We start from the raw sequence: 24,017 nt of genomic DNA, 5'->3' as shown, positions 1-24,017 counted from the left end.
ATAAAATAATCGATTTTTGAATATTTTTTGTGAACACATGAAAGAAAAGAATAATCTCTATCATTAGGATGTAAATGACTCCAAATTTCAACTAGGCCAAAATCAATTACAAAAGAGTTAATAAGTGATGCAGAACAACTCGGAAGCCGCTGATTGGTTGAACTGATGTCAATCAAAGGATTTAAACAACAGTTGAAATCACCACCCATTAACAACATATATTCATTTAAATCCAGCAATAAAGCAAATACAATTTTTTAAAAAGGATCATCTACATTAGGTCCATGTAGGTTAATCAGAACAATTTTTCTATTACAAATTGTTCCTTTAACAAATCTACCATTAATATCAGATATTATGTCTTCTTGGATACATAAAATATTAGATTTAATAAAAATAGATACTCCCTTTATTTTATTTTGACAAGTAGCGTGAAATTGAAGGCCCTTCCACATTTAAAAAAATCTATTTTGATCGCCCGTTTTGATATGCGTTTTGAAATACTCTCAAAGTTCTTGCCATTGCTGCTCCACTGTTTTCCATGTGGAGGCCCTTTCCAATGAACTCTGGCAGCTCCTCTCTCTTATTCCTCTCTGTAATTATCTTTGCTCAATACAGAGAGAAGATGGGCAGAAGATGTATTCAGGTCAGAGATTGAGAGGTGATCACATTGAAGTGTATGAATCTACTTTAACGATTTGTTTGAGAATGTAGATGATATGATTAGTATATTTGCATACGACAACAAAATTGGTGCAATTATGGACAGTGAAGAATGTTGTCTGAGTTTATAATAAAATGTAAGTCAATTAGGGGAAGTGGGCAAAGGAATAACAGGTGGAACTGTCAGTCCATGGCCTCCTGTACTGCCATCTGGGTAGCCTCCAATCTGATGACATGAACACCGATTTCTTGAACTTCTGGTAATTGACACCCACCCTTCACCATTCCAATTCCCATTTCCTTCTCTCACCTCATCTCCTTACCTGACCACCTCCTCCCCAGTACTCCTCTCCTTCCCCTTTCATCCATGGCCATCTGTCCTCTCCTATCAGATTCTCCCTCTCCAGCTCTTTATTGTACACGAGTGTGGCAGTGATCAAACCCAAGTGCAGAACACAGGCATGGAGACAGAGTCAGGAGGCGTTATTGATGTGGCAAGCATGGAATCTGTATCCAGGAGCGATGCTGGACTTAGAACTGGCAGTCCTAAAAACCATATGAAACGAGGTTACTCACACTGGAGTCGACCAACGAACTGGCAACTCCTTGTTGTGATCATAGAGTCTTTATCATGCATTTTCTGATGGGAAGCAGGTGTGCGTAGTTAGTGGAACATGGAAATGATTGGAAACTAAATGAGGGGATTGAGGCCCAATTCCTGAGGTAAATAGCAAGGTGGAGGATTGCCAGAAGGGACCATGACATTTATCTCTTTCACCTATCAGCTTCCCAGCTCTTTACTTCACCCCCTTGTACTTCTTCCTCTCCTCCCTCCTCCTTCTTGCTTTAACTTCTCGTCTTTTTTTTCCCGGTACTGATGAAGGGTCTCGGCCTGAAACATCGACTGTACTCTTTTCCACTGATGCTGCCTGGCCTGTTGAGTTCCTCCGGCATCTTATGTGTTGTTAGGTGAAATTTTATTAATGCAAGTGCAAATGATGCAGTTTGGTAAGTCTAATCAGGGTAATGGTATGGCCCTGGGGAATGTGGTTGAACAGAGACACCCAGCAGTACAAGTGTATAGTTCCTTGAAGTTGGGGACACAGGTGTTGTGCACTTAATAGTTCAGTAACATTTGAGTAATATTTTAAATATATTGTTTGATGAAGCATTTTTTTTTGTTGTTTACATAATGTATTGTGGGTTATATGTAAAGTATGTGGATGGCTTAAGTCATCACATTGCCACCTGATAAATGTGTCCCTTGCTAAACACAAGCTAAGACTCGCATCCTATCTTACTCCCATCTATTCATTGCAATTTTTAAAAATATTTTTGAAAACATAACAGTGACGACAAGGTATTTTTAAAATGAAATTTACCTGATGAAGTGCAGCTAGACACTAGAGTTAAAAAAAAAGCACGTAGAGTCAATAAAGTTAAAAAAGGCAAGAAACAGAAGAATTCACAGGTTCTTACCCATTAAATACAGAGTGATAATGATTATAAAGAAGATCAGAAATGATTGACACAAGACTGACACATTTGAGTACATTTGATTATGTGGTTGAATTGAAGACATTGTCTAAGCATTATCAGTTCAGTAATGGGCTTAAAGTTGCACTGAGAGATCGGTTACTTTGAGGAATCTTAACAGAAAGCTTTCAAAAATGGCTCCTAACTACCACAACTTGTATTTAAAAGAGCAGTTGAAACAGCTGCATCAATGGATACAGCAGAGAGAGACGGAATTGAGTTGCAGTCAGGAATGAAAGTGAGCATGATCAAAATTGCAACTTCTAAACAGAAATCTGTTTCTGTTCATTTTTGTTTTGCAGTGAGGTGGGATTTGGATGAGAAGACAGGAGATTGAACCCAAATCCTTGTCCTGCATAAAAAGAAATGGACAGAACAGATCAAGCACATCAACCCCCAAATCCCTCCTACCGCACAAAAAAACTAACAAAGTGGATCAGGCACATCAACCTCAAATTCCTCCTACCACAATTACAGAGAAAACTGAGGATAAAGCTGATGGAGTGCAAAGAATCCTACAAGAGGAAGCTGAAGTACAAGCTCCAGCAGAATAGCATAAGCGACGTGTGGTTGGGTATGAAGCAGATCACTGGCTTCAAGGTTAAGGAAAGGAAGATCAAGGGCTACCTGGATAGTGCCAATGAATTGAACTTGTTTTTCAACAGGTTCAGCATAGGGCCTCCTGCTTCGCCTTCCCCCACTTGCCCAAACCACACACCCTCATTGCCCCGAAGCCTACTCCCTCCCCTCTGCTAAGTGCTTGTGTACCAAACTCCCCCCCCCTCCCCCAACTTTGGAGTATCCTGGCCTCCCCCAGCTGACTGTGACTGCAGGTCAGATTAAAAGACAGCTGGAGAGGCTAGATCAAGGCAAGGCTGCAGTATCAGCTCCAAGGTATTGAAGGTCTGTGCGAGCCAGCTGCCTGGTAATTTCAGCTCTTTTACAATCAGTGTCTGAAAAAGATACCAGTGCTGTGGAAGACTTCCTGCTTGGTTCCTGTACCCAAGCAAGCAACTCTATCTGAGCTTAATGACTACAGACCAATTACCCTCATACCTGGTGATCGAATTTAGGAGAAAGAGGACTGTGATGAGTCCTGTATACACTCTGGGTGAAGAAGTGCGGTGTTAGTGGAGTACGAATGCTTGGGTGTTTACTTCGACAACAGGCTTGACTGGAAAACCAACACCAAGGCTGTTTACAAAGGGATGAGCAGACTCTATTTTCTAAGGAAGCTGAGATTCATTAATGTGTGCAGCATGAAGTTGGAGATCTTTCACCAGTCTGTTATTGCGAATGCAGTCTTGTTTGGGGCTTTATGTTTTGGGAGCAGTATTGGCGCTGGTGATACAAAAAGACAAAATAAACTCATCAAGAAGCCTGAATCTGTCCTTGGCTGCAAACCAGATCCTTTTGAGTTAGTGATGGAGAGAAGGTCACTAAAGAAACTGTTATCCATTATGAACACTCAGGCACATCCTCTTCATGACCTACTGAATAAGCAGCGAAGCATCCTTTCGAACAGACTCACTTAGCTCCACTGTCACAAGGATTGTTACAGAAAATCTTTCCAACCAAATGTAATAAGCACATAAAACAGTTCATCTCTGTGCAACAGGAGAACATACATCATAGTACAATAGTCTCTATTATATTATTTCATACATTATTATTGCACATTGGTAAAATATTATTGTGTATATTATTATTCTGTACTTTATTACCAGTTATTATTATTTTTATTTATTATTATTTATGTGTGTTTTTAAATGTTATTGCTGTAAGGAAATAATTTCCCACTCAGGATCAATAAAGTACTTATTATTATCATTATTATTATTATTTTTATTAAATCCCTGCTCCCACATACAAAATAATGAACAAAACGGACCAGACACATCAACCCCCCCCCCCCACCAAGTCCTTCCTCCTGCACAATGGAAACTTCATTTACTGAAATGGGGTCAAACATTGGCTCATGCACCATCCTGTAGCCTTCTCACCATGGGGTTTGCTCACGCTGCCTCTGCCTCCTGGATTCTAGGAGACTGCAGAGCGCTGAAGCACCTAAACAATCACCAAACAGCAAAACACAGTCTCTAACAGCTCCAGAATCACATTCAAAATGAGAAATAAATGTAAAGGACATAAAAGTGAAAAAAATGGTTCCATGATCTATCCAGAAGATGTCAACCAAAAGAGCACTGTACATGGGCACCATCTTGACCAGAAAGAGACCATTTCTGAAGATCTTACTGAGGAGGAATCTTCCCTTTCCGGATAGGCATACGTTCCCGTATCTAGGTATTAGGCAGTTCACACTATCTAAGCCAGACACTTCCAATCCTGAAAGAACATAGCTACTCACAACCATCTCTTGACCCATGGTACCAGAAGAAAGCATATTCTTTTTCATATTAGACTGAGCTTATACATGAGGCTCACTGTGCAGAACACTGCTGTACTTCCTTGATCTAGGAAAACATAAGTAACCACTGTCTTGTTACTCTTCTTAGATTTCACCTGAACTAGAATTAGAGGACGTTTACAATCATGATCACCAGCCCCCATAAGGCTACTAAATACCAGTTCATTAGTCGGTGCTGGCTCAGTTTTAGCTTCACTTTTCGCAGTAGCCACAGTAGTGGCACTGCTACTTCCTTTAGCTTTAGAACAAATTTGTGACTTAGTTTTGTTCACACTTTTGCTTACTGCTGGTGATGTACCATTGTGGATATTCCCAAACACTGTGTATACAGCAATCTTTACCTGCCTTTTAATAAAATCAAAAATATTAGTGAAAGTAACCTTAACGTTGTACTTCTTGCATTTTACAGACTGCTAATCTCCATTTTTTTCCTAAGCTTATGGGGCAATTTCTTTACAACAATCATCATATTAACAGGCATGTTCAATACTCCTTCCATAGCATTGTAACAGCCTCTATGAAAAAGACTGTAGTCTTGAAGAGCTTTCACATCTTCTGATTTGCTATATGGCCAAGAAAGAGCATTTTTGCATGTAGGCCACAACAATTTTCTGCTTTTCACCAGAATGTTCCTGTAGTAAAGCTTTGGCCTTTAAATATCCTTGCACCGGCTGGCTCACTGTCAACTTTTAACTAGCTCTCTAGGATAACCTCCAGTGAACTGTTCAAGAAAATAGAGGCAGTCACCATAATCATCAGTCTTTCTTTCACTGCTGTCCTTTAAAGCCCTCATAAATGAATGATACTGTAATGGATCACTCTTTTTTTGTCAGAGGTTTTGGCAATGTGTTGTGGTTGCACCACCAAGCTTGCTATTTCCTTTGGCATCCTTATAGTCTCTAACACACTACTTAGACTTTTATCATCTGAAACATGAGTGTCACCATACTATAAAAATGTCCTCAGAAGCACCTTGTGCTATTGGATATGGTATAGGTTTGGTGTGCCTCCTTGGTTGAGGCTGAGAGTGTACTCTATCAACTACCTCCTGGAGTCCAGACTGGTGACTCACAGACATTTGAGGAGCAAATATATCCACATTGACATTGAGTATGTTGGATTTTCTCTTTGCCATGTCTACATAGGAATTCATTCCATAGAACTGTCTTGCTGGAGCATCTTTAGCACACACAGCACTTGAAACCTTCAGCACTTTCACTTTGGCCATCTTGACTGCAACTTCTCTTTGCAAATTAAGCTACTCTATCTTTCTTCATAGCTGCTCCTGAAGCTGTTCTTCCATCTGCTCTTTTCCTCTCTGAAGCTGTTCTTCCATCTGCTGTCACGGTCCCATCTGGCTATCCCCCATCTCACTCCTGTCTTCTTGATGGTGCCTTAATTCCCATTGTCTGATTCCCATTTGCTGCTAGTTCAATTAACTACAGCACACCTGGTTCCCAGTAAAGAATATAGGATAAGAACTCTGGCGGCACAGTCATGGGTCACCAGTTCGTTGGTCAATTCTAGTGTGTGTAAATCTCATTTCCTGATTCCTTAGGACTGTTAGTTCTAAACTCCGCTCCTTTCCCTGGATATTCTATGTAAACCTTATCTCCGAGTCAAGATTCCCCTGGTTACCTGTTCCACGTTCGCGACTATGCTAGCGCCTCTTGACCCTGCCTGCGTGCCTGTGTCCTGCACTTGGGTTCGTCCCCAGTCACTCCCTTGCAACAGAACGAACTGGCCAAGAATGAACCCAGTGGACACGGACCCTGTGCAACAGCCAGGGCTCCCTACTGGTCGTACATGATCAACTGCTCTGAGATGTCATGGAAAACTTTGTGCCCTGTCCAAGAATGTAAAGAAGGTCAGTGAGCAGGTTGACTGGGTGTCCGCTCCCCTTACTCCGTCCCTTCCGAGAACCCAGTCTGACCAACCCACACAGCCTGGGATGGCAACACCCTATGGGTCGGCAACACAATCACCACGAGAGCTGCACTTACTCAAACCGGAACCCTATGCTGGGGCCTAGGAAAGTGCCGGGCTTTCTCACTGCAAAGCTCCTTGGTTTTTGAGCAACTGCCACGTACGTACACTTCGGACAGATCGAAGATTATGCACATCATGTGGCTGTTGTGAGGGGGTGCCTTAGCATGAGCCACTGCGATTTGGGACAACCAGCCAGAGATCTGCTCCTCCTTCTCCACCTTCGTCTCCAAAATGAGGATGGTTTTTGAACAACCCATTCACGGTAAGGACGCTGCTAGGCGACTACTGACTCTCTGTCAGGGCTCACAAGGTGTAGCTGAATACTCCATTAGTTCCGAACATTAGTGGCCAACTCTGGGTGGAATGACGAAGCACCACAGGAAGTATTTCGACAGGGTATCGCTGACAAGATAAAAGATGAATTAATGGCAAGGGATGACATGAACAGCCTGGACTCTTTGGTCTCTCTAGCCACCAGGTTATATAATCAACTTTGAGAGCGTCTGAGAGAGAAGACCGGTCGCCCTGCTCCTCAGATCATCCCACGGCCCACCTTACCATCTTCGGCCAGCCTTTCTTCCCCATCCACTCCTAGCATAGCTCCCGCTCCAACTCTTCTGGTGATTCAGACAACACTCCCTTCAGTCCCCCAAGCCCGGATGCAGATCCAGGCTACCATGAACTACCTCCAACAATCCCTGTCTCTATCTGCCTTGGTGGACTCCAGTGCCGAGGGAAATCTGCTGGACGAGGACATAGCCTCCCGGGCCGGAATTCCTCAGGAACTATTAAGTACCCCTCTATAGGCCCAGGCACTGGACAGAGATTTCTGGCTCAAGTCACCCACTGTACGCCACCCGACCTTGATTTTGTTGGGCAACCATCGAGCGCGGATACAATGTAATTTAATCCAGTCTCCTCAAGCCCCTATAGTTCTGGGATACCCCTGGTTGAACTACCACAATCCCCATATTGACTGGTCTACTAGGAGGATAGCCAGCTGGAGCCCGTTATGCCATGCCACCTGTCTGCAGTCGGCCCTATCCCCTAGGGAGGCTACCATGACCTCGCCTGTTTTGGAACCCCCCAACTTGTCCAGAGTTCTGACAGAATACCACGACCTGGGACAGGTAATCAGCAAACAATGGGCTCTTTCCCTGTCTCCATACCGCCCTTATGACTGCGCTATCGACCTTCTCCCCGGGGCCTCATTACCTACCAGTTGCCTATATAACTTGTCCCAGCCTGAGAGAGAACCATGAAGAGAAGCGCAGCAGGCATTATTCGACCCTCATCCTCCCCGGTGGGTGCAGGCTTCTTTTTTGTGGAGAAAAAGGATGGGTCGCTACGCCCCTGTATCGATCTCCGAGGCTTTAACAATGTAATATTAAGAACAAGTACCCACTGCTCCTCATAAACTCAGCGTTTGAACCACTTCACGGAGCCAACATCTTGAAGTTGGACCTTCGTAGCACCTATTATCTAGTTAGAATTAGGGAGGGAGACGAGTGGAAGACGGCATTTAATACCCTGCTAGGTCACTTTGAATATCTGGTCATGCCGTTTGGCCTCACCAATGCCCCTGGCATTTTGCCATCACCAAGCCCTGATGAATGGACTTTATTAACCGCTTTGTGTTCGTCTATCTAGACAACATCCTGATATTCTCCAGCAGCCTCCAGTACCACATTCATCATGTCCGTCAAATCCTACAGAGACTGTGGGAGAACAAGTTATTTGTGAAGGTGGAAAAAGTGTGAATTCCATGTCCCCTCGGTCAGCTTCCTGGGCTACATCATCGAGAGCGAGCAAGTGAGGGCAGATCCTGAGAAGATCTGGGCGGTGGAAGAATGGCCCAGACCCACAACCTGCAAGCAACTTCAGAGGTTCCTGGGGTTTGCGAACTTCTATCACTGATTTATCAGGGACTACAGTCAGGTGGTGGCACCCCTCACCTGACTTACCTCCCCTACAACACCCTTTCTTTGGGACTCTGAGGCTGACTCAGCATTTGCTGAAATGAAGAGGCGTTTCACATCCACTCCCATCCTGGTCCAACCGAACCTCTCCTGTCAATTCGTTGTGGAGGTCGACACCTCCAACTCCCGGGTGGGAGTAGTTAGCTCCCAACGTTCAAGTGCTGACCAGAAGCTTCATCCCTGTGCCTTCTTTTCTCGCCAGCTGTCTCCCGCTGAACGAAATTATGATGTGGGGAACTGGGAGCTACTGGTGGTCAAACTGGTGTTGGAAGAATGGAGGCACTGGCTGGAGGGGGCAGAACACCCGTTTATCATCTGGACCGATCACAAGAACCTTACATACAGTACATCCAAACCGCCAAACGCCTGAATTCCTGCCAGGCCAGTTGGGCATTATTTGCTGGTCGCTTTAGATTTACACTCACCTATCGTCTGGGGTTCAAGAACAGGAAACCTGATGCGCTCTCCCGCCAATACAATTCCAAGGAGGTGGCAGTCCTCAATTGGGAAATCATGCCTACTGTAAAAGAGGCCCAACGGGATGACCCCAACCCTGGCAAAGGAACCGCCAATTGCCTGTTTGTGCCTGATTCCGTCAGGTCTCAGGTTCTCCAGTGGGGGCACAGATCTTGGTTTGCCTGCCACCCCAGGAGTGACTGGACACTGTCCCTCCTGAAAAGACACTTTTGGTGCCTTCCATGGATGCAGATACCTGTTCCTATGTCTCTGCATGTTCCGTCTTTGTCCGCGGAAAAGGCTCCCACTGGCCACCTGCTGGATTACTTTGTCCCCTACCTGTCCCTAGTTGTCCTTGGTCGAACATAGCCCTAGATTTCGTCATGGGACTACCCCTTCACACAGAAACACCACTGTACTCACCATGATAGACCGACTCTCCATGACGGTGTGCTTTAGCTCCTTAAATTCCCTCCTGCTCAGGAGTCTGCAGACCTTCTCATCCGCCATGTCTTCCGCCTCCACAGAATTCCTGCAGATATCATCTCCTATCGGGGTCCCCAATTTGTCTCGTATGGAAGTCCTTTTGTCAAGCCTTAGGTGCCTCCGTTAGCCTATCATCCAGCTTCTACTCTTACGATCCAGCAACAATGAATATATAATTGAGACAGGTTTTTAATGACCATCCAGACAAGACTGGAGGTTCGCCTGGAGGTTCCCGTTGAGAGAGGGTACTGTCATGGTCCCGTCTGGCTAACCCCCATATCACTCCTATCTCCTTGATGGTGCCTTAATTCCCATTGTCTGATTCCCATTTGCTGCTAGTTCAATTAACTACAGAACACCTGGTTCCCAGTAGAGAATATAGGATAAGAACTCTGGCGGCACAGTCATGGGTCACCAGTTCGTTGGTCGATTCTAGTGTGTGTAAACCTCATTTCCTGATCCCTTAGGACTGTTAGTTCTAAGCTCTGCTCTGTTCCCTGGATATTCTATGTAAACCTTGTCTCCGAGTCAAGATTCCCCTGGTTACCTGTTCCACATTCGCGACTGTGCCAGTGCCTCTCGACCCTGCCTCCGTGCCTGTGTCCTGCACTTGTGTTCCTCCCCAGTCACTCCCTTGCAACATCTGCTCCTTTCCTCTCCGAAGCTATTCTTCCATCATTTTCATATGTTCTTCCAATGCATGCTTATCTTTCAATAATTGTTGCCTTGTGCATAACACAGCTAAATCAACCTCCATTCTAACGCGTGCCAAGGCAGTATCAGATGCACAGGAGGCTCTGCTAGCAATAGAACCTGCTACATACACATATACATCATCCTGAAAATCATTAACTATATATGTAGTCAAAGCATGCCCAAGAATTTAATAAATATTTTCATTTCTTTTAGCAATTTGACCTTCAACATCACAGGTTTTTTTGAACCCCATTGTCGAGCTTCTGTTGTGTCTGTATTAGTAAGAGTATCAATATTTTCATAATTGTTGGTTTGTTCATCTTGCTCTGAGATAGTCATTAAAGGCAACAGCAAATTATGTTGCTTAGCAACATTTTCATGAAGATTCTTTAAATCATCCAAATGAGACTGCACTTGTTCTTCTGGTACGAGAAAACTTCTAACTATTAGCATAAAATAATTAATCTGCTTAACAATTTTTTTTAATTCTTCCAACTATAGTCAATTCTAGTCACCGAAGCTTTCTCAGTAAGTTTCATTTACTCTTTTAGTCCTGACTTCAGATCAGATTCAGATTCAGATTTAGTTTATTGTCATTTAGAAACACAAATGCAATGCAGTTAAAAAATGAGACAACATTCCTCCAAAATGATATCACAAAAGCACATGACAAAACAGACTACACCAGAAAATCCACAAAACATTTGGCAATCCCCAATCCAGAGTCCGGAGAGGCTGCTGCGTATTAATATCATGCTACCATCTTAGCACATTCCCCAGAAAGGAGCTCCAAACCTACCAGACAAAACAAGACCTAAAACTAAAGCTACAAGACCTGCACAAAACCACATAGTTAGAACATATAGTTACAACAGTGCAAACAACAGCATAATTGATTAAAAAAACAGACCATGGGCACAGTAAAAAGTAGTCCAAAGATGTTAAAAGACTACAAGTTCCAAAGAAACCACCACACAGTTTTCACAAGTCCTCAGGGTCCCAATAGATGTCGTGAAAGAGGTTATGGGCTGAGTGCAGGTAGGTGGGACTAGGTGAGATTAAGAGTTCGGCACGGACTAGGAGGGCCAAGATGGCCTGTTTCCGTGCTGTGATTGTTATATGGTTATATAATTTTACAGACACATCCAAATGCTGATGTTCATTTTGTATAGCTGTTGAAATCTTTTGTTCACAGAATTTAACAGGTATTCTAACAAATCAATGTCATTGTTGGCAACCCTCATGGATTGTTATCCTTGTATGACGCACCCTCCAATCGCTCCAGTAAAGGTATTCCAAAAGCCGAAGAACTCTATTCCATTATTTATTAGCAACTAGCAAACATACAATCTTGAAGTGATGAAATTATAACCATATAACAATCACAGCACGGAAACAGGCCATCTTGGCCCTCCTAGTCCGTGCCGAACCCTTAATCTCACCTAGTCCCACCTACCTGCACTCAGCCCATAACCCTCCACTCCTTTCCTGTCCATATACCTATCCAATTTTACCTTAAATGACACAACTGAACTGGCCTCTACTGCTTCTACAGGAAGCTCATTCCACACAGCTATCCCTCTTTGAGTAAAGAAATACCCCCTCGTGTTTCCCTTAAACTTCTGCCCCCTAACTCTCAAATCATGTCCTCTAGTTTGAATCTCCCCTACTCTCAATGGAAACAGCCTGTTCACGTCAACTCTATCTAACCCTCTCAAAATTTTAAATACCTCGATCAAATCCCCCCTCAACCTTCTACGCTCCAATGAATAGAGACCTAACTTGTTCAACCTTTCTCTGTAACTTAATTGCTGAAACCCAGGTAACATCCTAGTAAATCGTCTCTGCACGCTCTCTAATTGATTGATAACTTTCCTATAATTCGGTGACCAGAACTGTGCACAATATTCTAAATTTGGCCTTACCAATGCCTTGTACAACTTTAGCATTACATCCCAACTTCTGTACTCAATGCTTTGATTTATAAAGGCCAGCGTTCCAAAAGCCCTCTTCACCACCCTATCTACATGAGACTCCACTTTCAGGGAACTATGCACAGTTATTCCTAGATCTCTCTGTTCCTCTGCATTCCTCAATGCCCTACCATTTACTCTGTATGTTCTATTTGGATTATTCCTGCCAAAATGTAGAACCTCACACTTCTCAGCATTAAACTCCATCTGCCAACGTTCAGCCCATTCTTCTAACTGGCATAAATCTCCCTGCAAGCTTTGAAAATATCCACAACACCTCCTACCTTAGTATCATCGGCATACTAAATTTAAGCATAACTTTGCATACTAAGTCTAAATTCAATGGTCAATGAAAGATACATTCATTGCCTTCCCAGCTCCAAACTCCCCAGAACAAAGCATGAATAAATAGCTTATTCCCTTCAATTTTACCACAGCCTTGCTCATGATGACTAGTTATCATAACATACATAACAAATGTGAAACACAGAATACAGTGGAGATAGAAAACACATGCATGAATTGAATTGAATTTATTACTTACATCCTTCAAATGCATGAGGAGTAAAAATCTGTATGTTACATCTCTGTTCAAATGTGCAATAATAGTAATTCATAATAAATATTATGTACAACAGGACAGTCAATATAACATAGAAATACAGTTGAGCCAGCATGAATTAAGCAGTCTGATGGCCTGGTGGAAGAAGCTGTCCCAGAGTCTGTTGGTCCTGGCTTTTATGCTGTTGTACTATTTCGCGGATGGTAGCAGCTGAAGCAGTTTGCAGTTGAGGTGACTCAGGTCCCCAATAATCCTTCGGGCCCTTTTTACACACCTGTCTTTTTAAATGTGGGATAGTGGGAAGTTCACATCTACAGATGTGCTGGGCTGTCTGCATCACTCTCTGCAGAGTTCTGCGAATGAGCGAAGTTCAGTTCCCATACCAGGCAGTGTTGCAGCCAGTCAGGATGCTCTAAATTGTGCCACTGTAGAAAGTTCTTAGAATTTGGGGGGGGGGGGGGGGGGGGCATACCAAACTTCTTCAACCGTCTGAAGTGGAAGAGGTGCTGTTGTGCTTTTATCATCACACAGCTGGTGTGTACAGATCACGTGAGATCCTCAGTGATGTTTATGCTGAGAACTTAAAACTGTTCACCCTCTCAACCCCAAATCCATTTATGTCTATAGGGGTTAGCCTGTCTCCATTCCTCCTGCAGACCACAACCAGCTCCTTTGTTTTTGCGATGTTGAGTGAGAGATTGTTTTCTTGACACTGTGGCGACCCACTTTCTGCTCAGGCGAACCGGCTCACAAATAGCCAGCGTGCAGGGGGAGACTTTGGTAATGCACCTCTGATGTCATCTCCGCCCGGAGAGGGCAAGCGCTAGGGATTAAATGCCAGTGCTGCGAAGTTTGAATAAACTAGTTTCGAAACGACTTACGGACTGCATGTCGTTATTTCAGCGCTGTATGTAGCACATCGCTACAACACCACTGTGTCAGGATGATGACTTCCTCTTTGAGATTAGGCCAATCAATGTAGTGTTGTCAGCAAATTTAATTAACAGACGAGCTGTTTGTGGTGACACAGTCATGGGTATACAGAGAGTAAAGGAGGGGGGCTTAGTACATAGCCCTGAGGGGCACCTGTGTTGAGAGTCAGAGGAGCAGAGGTGATTGAGCCCACTCTTACCACCTGCCAGTGATCTGACAGAAAGTCCAGGATCCAGCTACACAAGACAAGGTGAAGGCTGTGGTCTCTGAGCTTCTTGTCGAGCCTGGAGGGAAGTATGCTGTTGAATGCTGAACTGTAATCCAAGAACAACATTCTCACATAAGCATCCTTCTTCTCCAGCTCTGTAAGGCTGGTGTGTAGAGCCGTGGCTACAGCATCATCTATTGATCAGTTGTGTCGGTAGGCGAATTGTAGGGGGCCAGTGTAGGTGGCAGCATGCTGCAGATGTAGTCCTTGACCAGCCTCTCAAAGCATTTACTTAATATTCTTAATATTGAGGTGAGTGTGATAGGACACCAGTCATTTAGACATGATACTTTGATATTTTTTAGGTACATAAACAATGGTGGATGTCTTGAAGGAGGAGGGCACTCTACATTTGGAGGGGGAGAGATTAAAATTGTCTGTAAACACACCTGCCAGTTATACCACACACATCCTGGGTACCTGCAATGGGATGCAATCCAGTCTCACAGCCTTGCAGCTGTCCACTTGTTGGAAACACCTGCATACTTCAGCCTCAGAGATGACCAAGCCGCCAGTCGCATCATCTGCAGGTCTCCTCAGGGGCTTGGTTTTAGTGACATTGAATCAAGCATAGAAAAGATTTAGCTTGTCTGGGAGAGAGGCATTGATGTTGGAAACTCCACTGCATTTAGCTTTGCATTCTGCAATGGTGTGCAGACCTTGCCATAAGCTGCATGCGTTGTTGGTGGAAAGTTGAGTCTGAATCTTGTCTCTGTATTTTTGTTTTGCTGCCTTGATGACTTTGCACAGATTGTAGCGACATTTCTTGAGTTTATGTTGGTTACCGGCAATGTAAGCTCTGCGTCACACGGTAAGTGCTGCTCACATGGAACTATTGATCCAGGGTTTCTGATTCGGGAAGACCCTGACGGATTTCTGGGGGACAACATCCTATATGCACTTCCAGCTGAAACTCGTGACCCCTTCCATGAACTCGGAGACATCCTCTTTATAGAAGACATTCCAGTCAACGTCATCAAAGAAGTCCTGCAGCATGAAGGCTGACTCATCGGACCAACAGTGGATGGTTTTAACTATGGCCGCTTCTTGTTCCAGCTTCTGCTTGTACTTTGGCACCAAACGGATAGCAGAGGAGTATTTCATAAGCTCCGACATTCAGCTTCCAAGATTTGAATGAATCCAATAAAAGAAATCCATCACTTTAAGTTCAAAGTAAATATACTATCAAAGTACATATATGTCACCATATACAACCCTGGGATTCATTTTCTTGTGGACATATTCAAAAAAATCCAACAAACATGAAGAATCAATGAAAGACCGCATCAACAGAGCAGACAACCAGTATGCAATAGACAACAAACTGTGCAAATAGATGTATTTTCAGCTGTTCCTTTATGAAAATGATCAGCCAAATTATTTACAGTATGTCTTCACACTCATCAGCTACAGTATTGTGTAAAAGTGTAAAGCACATATAAATAGCTCGGGTACCTAAGACTTTTGCACTAAACTGTACTTGTCAACATGGAGCAGGAGCAAAGGATGCTGGGAATGGTGAATATAAAACACTGCGGAGGAGTATGGGACAGGTGGCAGAGAAGGAGTGCCAGGGGTAGGGCTGGCAGATGGTGCGGATACAGACAGGCCCAGCCCTGAGTCACCAGGCAAGGTAATTTGATTCCAAACAATTAGTTTATTCATCATTACAGAACATCTCTCTGCTGCTTCCTCCTCCTTCCCCGTTTCCCAACCATGACTCCGCTCTCCCTGCCCCTTCCTACTTACAGTGCACAATAGAGACCCATATCAGAACCAGGTTTATCATCACTCACATATGTCATTAAGTCTTTTTTTATTGCAGCAGCAGTACAGTGCAATACATAAAATTACTACAGTACTATGCTGAAGTCTTAAGCACTCTAGCTATACACAATATATTTGCCTAAGACTTTTGCACAAAGCTGTATCCAAGTACAACACTTCCTGTCTATAAATGCACATGCTCCCCCCCTTATCTGCTAAGGTCTAATACAATACAATTTTGAACAACCACCTTACGCATGGCAACCATTTCTGTTGTGTAAAGGTGCAACAACATTTTTAATTTCTATTATACTCCTTGCAACACCATAAAATGGGAGTAAAATTGATGCAAAATTATCTCCTTTATGTGTACGTCTTAGGCAGGAAAAGACACCCTAAATAATAAGATCCTAACCAATTGCATTAAAAAGCGGTATAGGCTCCATTTCTGCACACGAAGTATGTATTGCTCCATGAACTTAGAACATTTCATATTACTTGACAGGAGCTTTGTTGAATTGCACTATTTTTCTGAGCACCAATAAAAATTTCAGAATGTTACCCTATTTAGGATAACATAGAGTGTAATTGCACAAATGGCAACAAAAAAAATGAGCAAAATACAGAAAAGATAAAACACAAAATCAAAAGAGTCGAGACATATTCAGTTCAGCTCAGAGTTCATTATCTGCAGGCCGCCCTGAATCAGAATCACCCAAAATAGCAAGAAAAAAAGAGAAAAACAAGAAAACACACATAACATGAAATACAGTCCAGTTCACAAATCACAGAACTTCGGGCCCATCCTCAGTCAGCATTGAGGGAGAGGGAGAGGGGGGGAAAGGGAGAATGAGAGAATGGGAGAGAATGAGAATTCAGACCAGACACCTTCCTCCAGGAGCTGCAAGCGAGAAATTGGTAGATAGCATGGAACATCCGCACTCACCTCAATATTTTCAATCTTCCTTAATGCTTTAATGGCAAGATTGGCAAGAAATCATGGACTAATGCCCCATCTCCAACTTTTGAGGCCTCAAGGCTCACCTCTCAGAACCCTCGGTGATAGCGAAGTGCTAGATCGCTCAATTGGCTCAACAAACACACCATCAGACTGTAGGTCACAGGCTCCAACTGCAGCAAAGCCATATTTGAAAGAAAAAGACATAAAAGTAGTTATTTCGTGGATCATATCAAGGATGTTGCCCATGTAGCATTGATCGCTGGCGCTATCTGATTACATTTACGTAAATGATTCGGTTTAATACTATATGAGGGGGGCAGGTTCATTGTATATTTATAAATACAAGAAATTCTGCAGATACTGGAAATCCAAAGCAGAAACTAGAGAAACTCAGTAGATCAGACAGCATCAATGGAAATTAATAAACAGTTAATCACAGATATAATGTCAACATCACCTTTGCTAGAATGTTTAATAAAGAGGGTGTATGTTTGATCTCGATCTGCGGAAATGTCTAGCATTGGTGAATATGTTGAAGTGTGCGGTTTATCATCACTGTCATCCTCTCTTGAATCACTAAGGGCCACTGTAGTGTCCATGTCATGTCCATCCTGTAATTCTCCGGAGCTCAGATAACATCGCTGTCTCAGACAGTCTAATGTAGGCTGTAATTTTCTGGAGTTCACATGTGGCACGATACAGGGAGACTGTTCGATATGAGCTGTAATTCCTTGGCTGAGGCTTCAGAAGTAGGTGTTTTCCTGAGTGGAGGGCCAGTAGATTGTCACTACCAGGACTGCCCAACTGAATTCACAGCTACATCTTTTTGGTTTGTTTCTGAGCACCGAACAATGCACATCAATTGAATAAAAAACACAAGAAAAACATATATATGATGGAATTCCTGAGCAACATATGCAAACACAAGTTCCTCCAGTATTTTGTGTGTGTGACTTTGATTGAATTACTACCTTGTTCTTTCACTCATTTACTTAATGCAAAGATTTGCTCTTTAGACTTTTTACTATCTCTATCATGCTGCTTTTGTAGTTCGTCGCAAGTTTCAGGTTTCTTTCAATTAGTAAAACTTTACTCATCCTGTTAACTGTCAATCACTCCCACATTATAACAAACTGACCATGTGGTCTTATCTCTAATCAGCAGCAGCCATTTTCTATTTCTTAACATGTCGTCTTATTCTTAAAAAAACTTAACTTTTTTTGGTATTTTTCATCTGGTCTATTTTTCATATTTTTCATTATCAAACTTAAATGTTTTCTTCAGGTAAGAGTTCTTAGCAGGTTTCGCAACTTTAGCTATTGTTTGATTCTATCTTAATTTGTACCTACTTTTTATTACTTTGACTGAAATCTCAAAATTTTAACAGTTTGAAACAAATTTTAGCAGGAACCGGTTTATGTTCTTTTTCCATACCATGTATTTAAGTTTTCCCATGAACCCCACTGGCTCACACAAATTTATTATCTTTTTATCCATGCTATACCATTTGTACAAATTAAATTTTTGACATTCTACCAGCTTGCATATTTAGTTAGGGATCTATTGGTTTGCACAGGGCACTACTGGCTTGCATTTATTTTTGACAGATCTGTTTTAAAAAATAGCAACACAGCAGTAATCAATCCTGATTTACATCCAATGATGAAACATCCAGTACCATTTATTCTCAGATAAATTAGCACACAAAAGGAAGTTCTTATACCTTTTGTTGTGCATTAATAACTCTCTCACCTTGGGGTGTTCTGAGCACCAAATCCTGCTGACTATATCAATTGATGGATTTTGGTGTTTAAATCCAAAGTTCTTTGAGTTCTAAAAGTCAGGAATGAGGCATAAAACTTGTTGCTTCATGATCATTTTATTCAAAGTTGATAGAACCGGAACGGAATAAAGACAGAGGTCTATTACTTGAAGAAAAAGAAACTAAAGATGGCACTTAACATAAAAAAAAACTACTTTTATACCCAAAGATAAGAAAAATTCTATTCAAATCTAAAGATAATAATAATCCAATTAGAAAGTACTTAGCCAATACTGCAGTAAAAATTAGCCAATGGGAAAACACTTTTTCACTTACTAAAATACAAAGAAAATTCCAGAATTATACTTTGTACAACCACTCAATGCATATTAAGTTGTTCTGCATACAAAGGCTACTTAACTAATCGTTAAACTGCAAAGAAAATTACAACTAAAATTAAAGAGTTGGATCCAACAGACTTTTGGGCCCTGTGCACTAGATTCAATAATAGTGCATTCTGAAGCTCACAGATTTCTGGGTAAGAAGAGTGCCATTGAAAGTGTTAAATACATTAACACAGTGGAGTGTTTAACACAGCAAGCTCCAACAACCAATATACTCAATGTCAACAGGCACTGTGTGTCAACTGTCAAAGTCAACCTCTTTTTCTCTGTCAATCAGTTTCCAAATCTTGCTAATGTCATTCAATGCCACGCTGCCCGCTCTGTTCCCCTTCTCCTCATATGTTCTTACCCCTACCACTGTCCAGAGCCCCAAATTCTGCCCTGTGCTGACCCAACTCTGTTTCTGGCTCTGCTCAATCGAACATCCAATTGAACCAGAATGGTTCTCCATTCTGCTTTCAGGACAGTGGTGTATTGTAACAACCCAGCTGTGTGAAACACAGACCTTTAGAAGCAGTGAAAATGACTTTAAATGTTGAAATGAACATGGAATAAGGAAATTAACTACCAATGTCATTCTTCCTGTAGAAAGTCATGCAGCAAATTCAAGAGAAACTTCTCTTACAGAGTGGTTACTGTTTGAAACTCATCACCACAAAGAAAGTGAGAGAGGAGCAACAGGGATGGATTTTAAATGACTGTTGTGGAACAGAAACACTGGCAGGGACCAGCTGGACTGGGTTGACTCGCTAGTGTACATTGGGTGTGTTGTATACTAGGTACCTGAGACAGAACTTAACATAGAACTGATTTAATTGTCATAGGTCCAGAATACTAAACTCCAGACCCCATAAAGGTGGACATTATCAGATGAAACTCCTCCCATGCCCAGTGACCAGGGTGCAGAAATGAACAGCAGAGTTCGACACCAAGTCACTTTTGAACTTGCCTCTGGATTGAGCAACTGTGATGGACAAATATGCAGCAGGCAGCTTATTTAAACTACTTCCCCAGTGTGAACTCGGCAGTGTGCCACAAGAGTGGATGTCTGAGTGAATCTCTTCCTACATTCAGAGCAGGTGAATGGTCTCTCCCCAGTGCGAACTCGCTGATATACCTTCAGTTGAAATGACCAAGTGAATCACTTCCCACAATCTGAGCAGGTGAACGGCCTCTCCCCAGTGTGAACTGACTGATGTGCATGCAGGGTGCATAACTGAGTAAATCCCTTCCCACACATGGAACAGGTGAACAGCTGCTCCCCAGTGTGAACGCGCTGATGTCTCTGTAGGTTAGATAACACAGTGAATCCCTTCCCACATTCTGAGCAGGTGAACGGCTTTTCCCCAGTGTGAACTCACTGATGTTCCTTCAGCTGAGATGCCCGAGTGAATCCCTTCCCACAGTCTGAGCAGGTGAACGGCCTCTCCCCAGTGTGAATTTGCTGGTGTACCAATAGTGCAGATGACCAAGTGAATCCCTTCCCACAATCTAAGCAGGTGAATGGCCTCTCCCCAGTGTGAACTCACTGGTGTGATAGCAGGTCAGAAGACCGAGTAAATCCTTTCCCACAATCTGAGCAGGTGAATGGCTTCTCCCCAGTGTGAACTGACTGGTGTGCATATAGGGCGCATAATTGAGTGAATCCCTTCCCACACATGCAACAGATGAACGGCCTCTCCCCGATGTGAACTCACAGGTGTGTCTGTAGGTTAGATAACACAGTGAATCCCTTCCCACATTCTGAGCAGGTGAACAGCCTCTCATTACTGTGAACTTGCTGATGTTCCTTCAGTTCATATGACTGAAGAAATCCCTTCCCACAGTCTGAGCAAGTGAATGGCATCTCCATTTGAACTCAAGGGTGTACCTGCAGGTGGGATGAGTGAGTGAATCCTTTCCCACAGTTCTCTTATCAATTCTCTGGCAATTCATCAATTCTGATGTGGAACATAGTGAATCCCTTACACAATCAACGCAGTTGAAGAACTATCTCCAGTGAATAAATCTGGTGTGTTCTCAGCACCATGGTTCCAGTGGATTTCACTGAGTTACAACAGAAAACTTCATTTCAGACACAAAGCACATTTCCAACTGGGCTGATGTACTTCTTCATCTCCAAATATCAACAATAGTGTCACAAAGGAAATATCTGGTCAATCTTTAAAGATCTGGGCGGAGACATTACAACTGATGTGTTGTTGTGTCTGAGATTCCTGTTCACAAATTCTTTGCCATTGCTAATCCCTAAAAAAATTTACAAAAGACATCAATGGGTGAAGGATAGCACTCTATACCAAGCTCTGACATCACACTGCTACAGTGAGGTTCAACACAAGTTGGAGGGACAACTTCTCATCTTCTAACTGGGCACAGTTCAGGCATCTGGAATGACCATTAAATTCTCTGACAATCTTCCTGTCTATATTAGATTTAGCATTCTCTGCACGTCTTCAATCTATGACAGCTCAGTCTGACTCTCTCAAAAGCAAAGGTTTAAGGGTAACACGAAGGGGAATTTCTTTACCCAGAGAGTGGTAGCTGTGTGGAACGAGCTTCTAGAAGTGGTAGAGGCAGGTTCGGTATTGTCATTTAAAGTAAAATTGGATAGGTATATGGACAGGAAAGGAATGGAGGGTTATGGGCTGAGTGCGGTCCAGTGAGACTACGTGAGAGTACACGTTCGGCACGGACTAGAAGGGCCGAGATGGCCTGTTTCCGTGCTGTAATTGTTATATGATTATATTAGTATTATTCAATGTTCCCTCTAAGCTGCAGTGGTGCACAGCCACGCAGTAACCAAAATGCTTTCAGGCAGATAGCCTTCGTTGCTGCATAGCTGGAACTTTCTTTTATAAAATATTAATTTAAAGTGCTGCACAGTTTTCATGCCGTAAGTATTTCCTGCTCAGACCAATGGCCTGCACAGCCGTAAAAAAAAAAGAAACATTGATATCATTTCAAGCTCTAGTCCTGTCCCACAGTGCTACAAAGAGCATATATTACAAGGCTGCCCCTGGAGACTTAATTATTCTGACCCCTTCCCTTCTCACTTCACTCCCCCCCCCCCCCAAGATATTGAAGGTGGTGAACTCATCGATGGCAATGCCAGTGGTAATGAAGGGGAGGGTAGTAGTCTTTCTCACTGGTGTGAAAGCTATAGGTCATTTGTTACCCAGAACTAAGGTATCGATATCATTATGTACCAGGAGAATGGTACAAAACATGTTATCACAAGTAGAAAGATCCAGAACAAGAAGTGGTAGAACAAAGGTGATTTTCTCAAGAACTAAAGCTGATTGAAGGATTTTGTTCTTTTTTTCCCCAAAGTTACTAATCCCTGGATTTAGATCCTGCTGGAGCTCGGCAATGTTTCAGAGATGCATCAGCTCCCATTCCATCCGCCTTTTCTCATCAGCAGAAAACTCCCCGAAGGGTGAAATGACCGAGACTATGCAAGACCACGGTTCCTCAGACCCGGTGCGATCCCATGCTGGTAAAACCCGATTCCTACCTGCAGCCGATCTTCTGGAGCCTTTTGTCCACTGAGCGCATGTGCAATATTCGGGAACATTCGCGGCCCTGACGGCTGCGCATTTCAACGATGGATCAGTGACGGCGAATTCTGAAGCGCGGAGGTTTCTGGGTACATAAGCTACCATTATAAGAGCCTGCAAATACACGCTCCACGCCACATGTCTCAAAAACGTCAATGTTTTATGTAGAAAACTCGGCGGCTACTTTAACGCAGCAAGCTTCCACAAACAATAAAATATAAACAAGCATTCCGAAGTGTCAAATGTCAAAGTTCAGTCTATTTACAAATGCAGATATAAAACACGAAAGATTCTGTAGATGCTGCAAATTTAGAGCAACACACACAAAGTGTTGGAGGAACTCAGCAGGTCCGGTTGCATTTAAGCAAAGGGATAAACAGTCTCTCCAAAGATGCTGCCTGGCCCGCTGAGTTCCTCCAGCAATTTGCAGAAATAAACATTTTTCCAGTCAGTTTCCAGTTGTTGCTGATTATGTATTTGTAGCACATCCTCCTGGTCTGACTCCCCCCTTCTCCTTCCCATAAACTCTACCTTTCATCTCTTTCTAGAGTCCCAAAGCCCTGATTCATGCTGGCCCTGCTTTGGTTTCTGACCCTGCTCCATTGAAGATTTACCCACCATTCTGTTCTCATACTTTAAAGGGGAGTGCAGCAGCTGGGCTGTGTGAGGCACAGCCATTCAAAATCAGTGAAAATGACCCAAAACGTTGTAAAGAGAAGGGAAGAAGGAATTCATCCACCCGTGAGATTCTGCCTTAGCTCAGAGTTATGAGGAGCAAGGAACATATGGGAGAAAACCACAGTGATCTCATTGTCTTATTCAGTCTGCAGAAAACTCAAGTGAAAGCTCTTCACCCATAGTAGTGACCTGTTGTCACTTGTTACCATAAGGAGAGTGAGAATTGAACAGCAGGGTTAGATTTAAAAATACTGACATGGAAGAAAATCACGAGCAGGGAACAGTTGTACTGACCGAACTCTTTACTGTATTGTACATGTGACAACTGCAAGTGCAGCATGACTAGAGTCTTATAAAGGCTCACCATTATCTCCTTGGTTTTATATTCTATTCCCCTTGAAATTAATGCCAACATTGCTTTGTCTTCTTTATCACAGGCTCAACCTATAAATTAACCTTCTGGGAGTCTTGCACAAGGGCTCCTAAATCCTTCTGCACCTCTGATGTTTGAACCTTCTCCCCATTTAGATAATAGTCTACACTATTGTTCCTTTTACCAAATTGCATTACCGTACATTTCCCAACATTGTATTCCACCTGCCACTTTTTTGCCGATTCTTCCAATTTGTCTAAGTCCTGCTGCAATTGCATTACTTCCTCAGCACTACCTACCTCTCCACCTATCTTCATATCATCTGCAAACATTGCCACAAAGCCATCAATTCCATTATCCAAATGATTGACAAATAATGTGAGAAGTAGAAGTCCCAACACTGACCCCTGAGGAAAACCACTAGTCACTGGCAGCCAACAAGAAATGGTGCCCTTTATTCCCACTCGCTGCCTCCTGCCTGTCAGCCATTCTGCTATCCATGCCAGTATCTTTCCTGAAATGCGATAGGATTTTATTTTGTTGAGC

The 24,017-nt window shown here is 42.8% G+C and overlaps 1 protein-coding gene across 3 annotated transcripts in view; it reads right to left on the bottom strand.

Moving 5' to 3' along the window:
• The window catches only part of LOC132403565 (uncharacterized), a 91,089-nt gene extending 68,671 nt beyond the window's left edge, over positions 1 to 22,418 (bottom strand). The window contains exons 1-3 of one of the 3 annotated variants that reach the window (XM_059986955.1): positions 22,378 to 22,418; positions 16,683 to 16,867; positions 9,475 to 9,679 (exon numbers count right to left, since the gene is read on the bottom strand). In XM_059986955.1, the coding sequence (XP_059842938.1) occupies positions 9,475 to 9,561 (87 nt within the window). In that variant the 5' untranslated portion in view covers positions 9,562 to 9,679; positions 16,683 to 16,867; positions 22,378 to 22,418. Of the gene's footprint in view, positions 1 to 9,474; positions 9,680 to 16,682; positions 16,868 to 22,377 lie in introns of those variants that run through there. The other 2 variants (XM_059986957.1, XM_059986959.1) reach the window with 2 other exon arrangements.
• Positions 22,419 to 24,017: the final 1,599 nt, after the last annotated feature.

The sequence above is a fragment of the Hypanus sabinus genome, chromosome 13 (assembly GCF_030144855.1).
Source record: "Hypanus sabinus isolate sHypSab1 chromosome 13, sHypSab1.hap1, whole genome shotgun sequence".
Lineage (NCBI taxonomy): Eukaryota > Metazoa > Chordata > Chondrichthyes > Myliobatiformes > Dasyatidae > Hypanus > Hypanus sabinus.
Note: the sequence above shows the minus strand (reverse complement) of the source record. Positions and strands in the feature narration are given on the sequence as shown.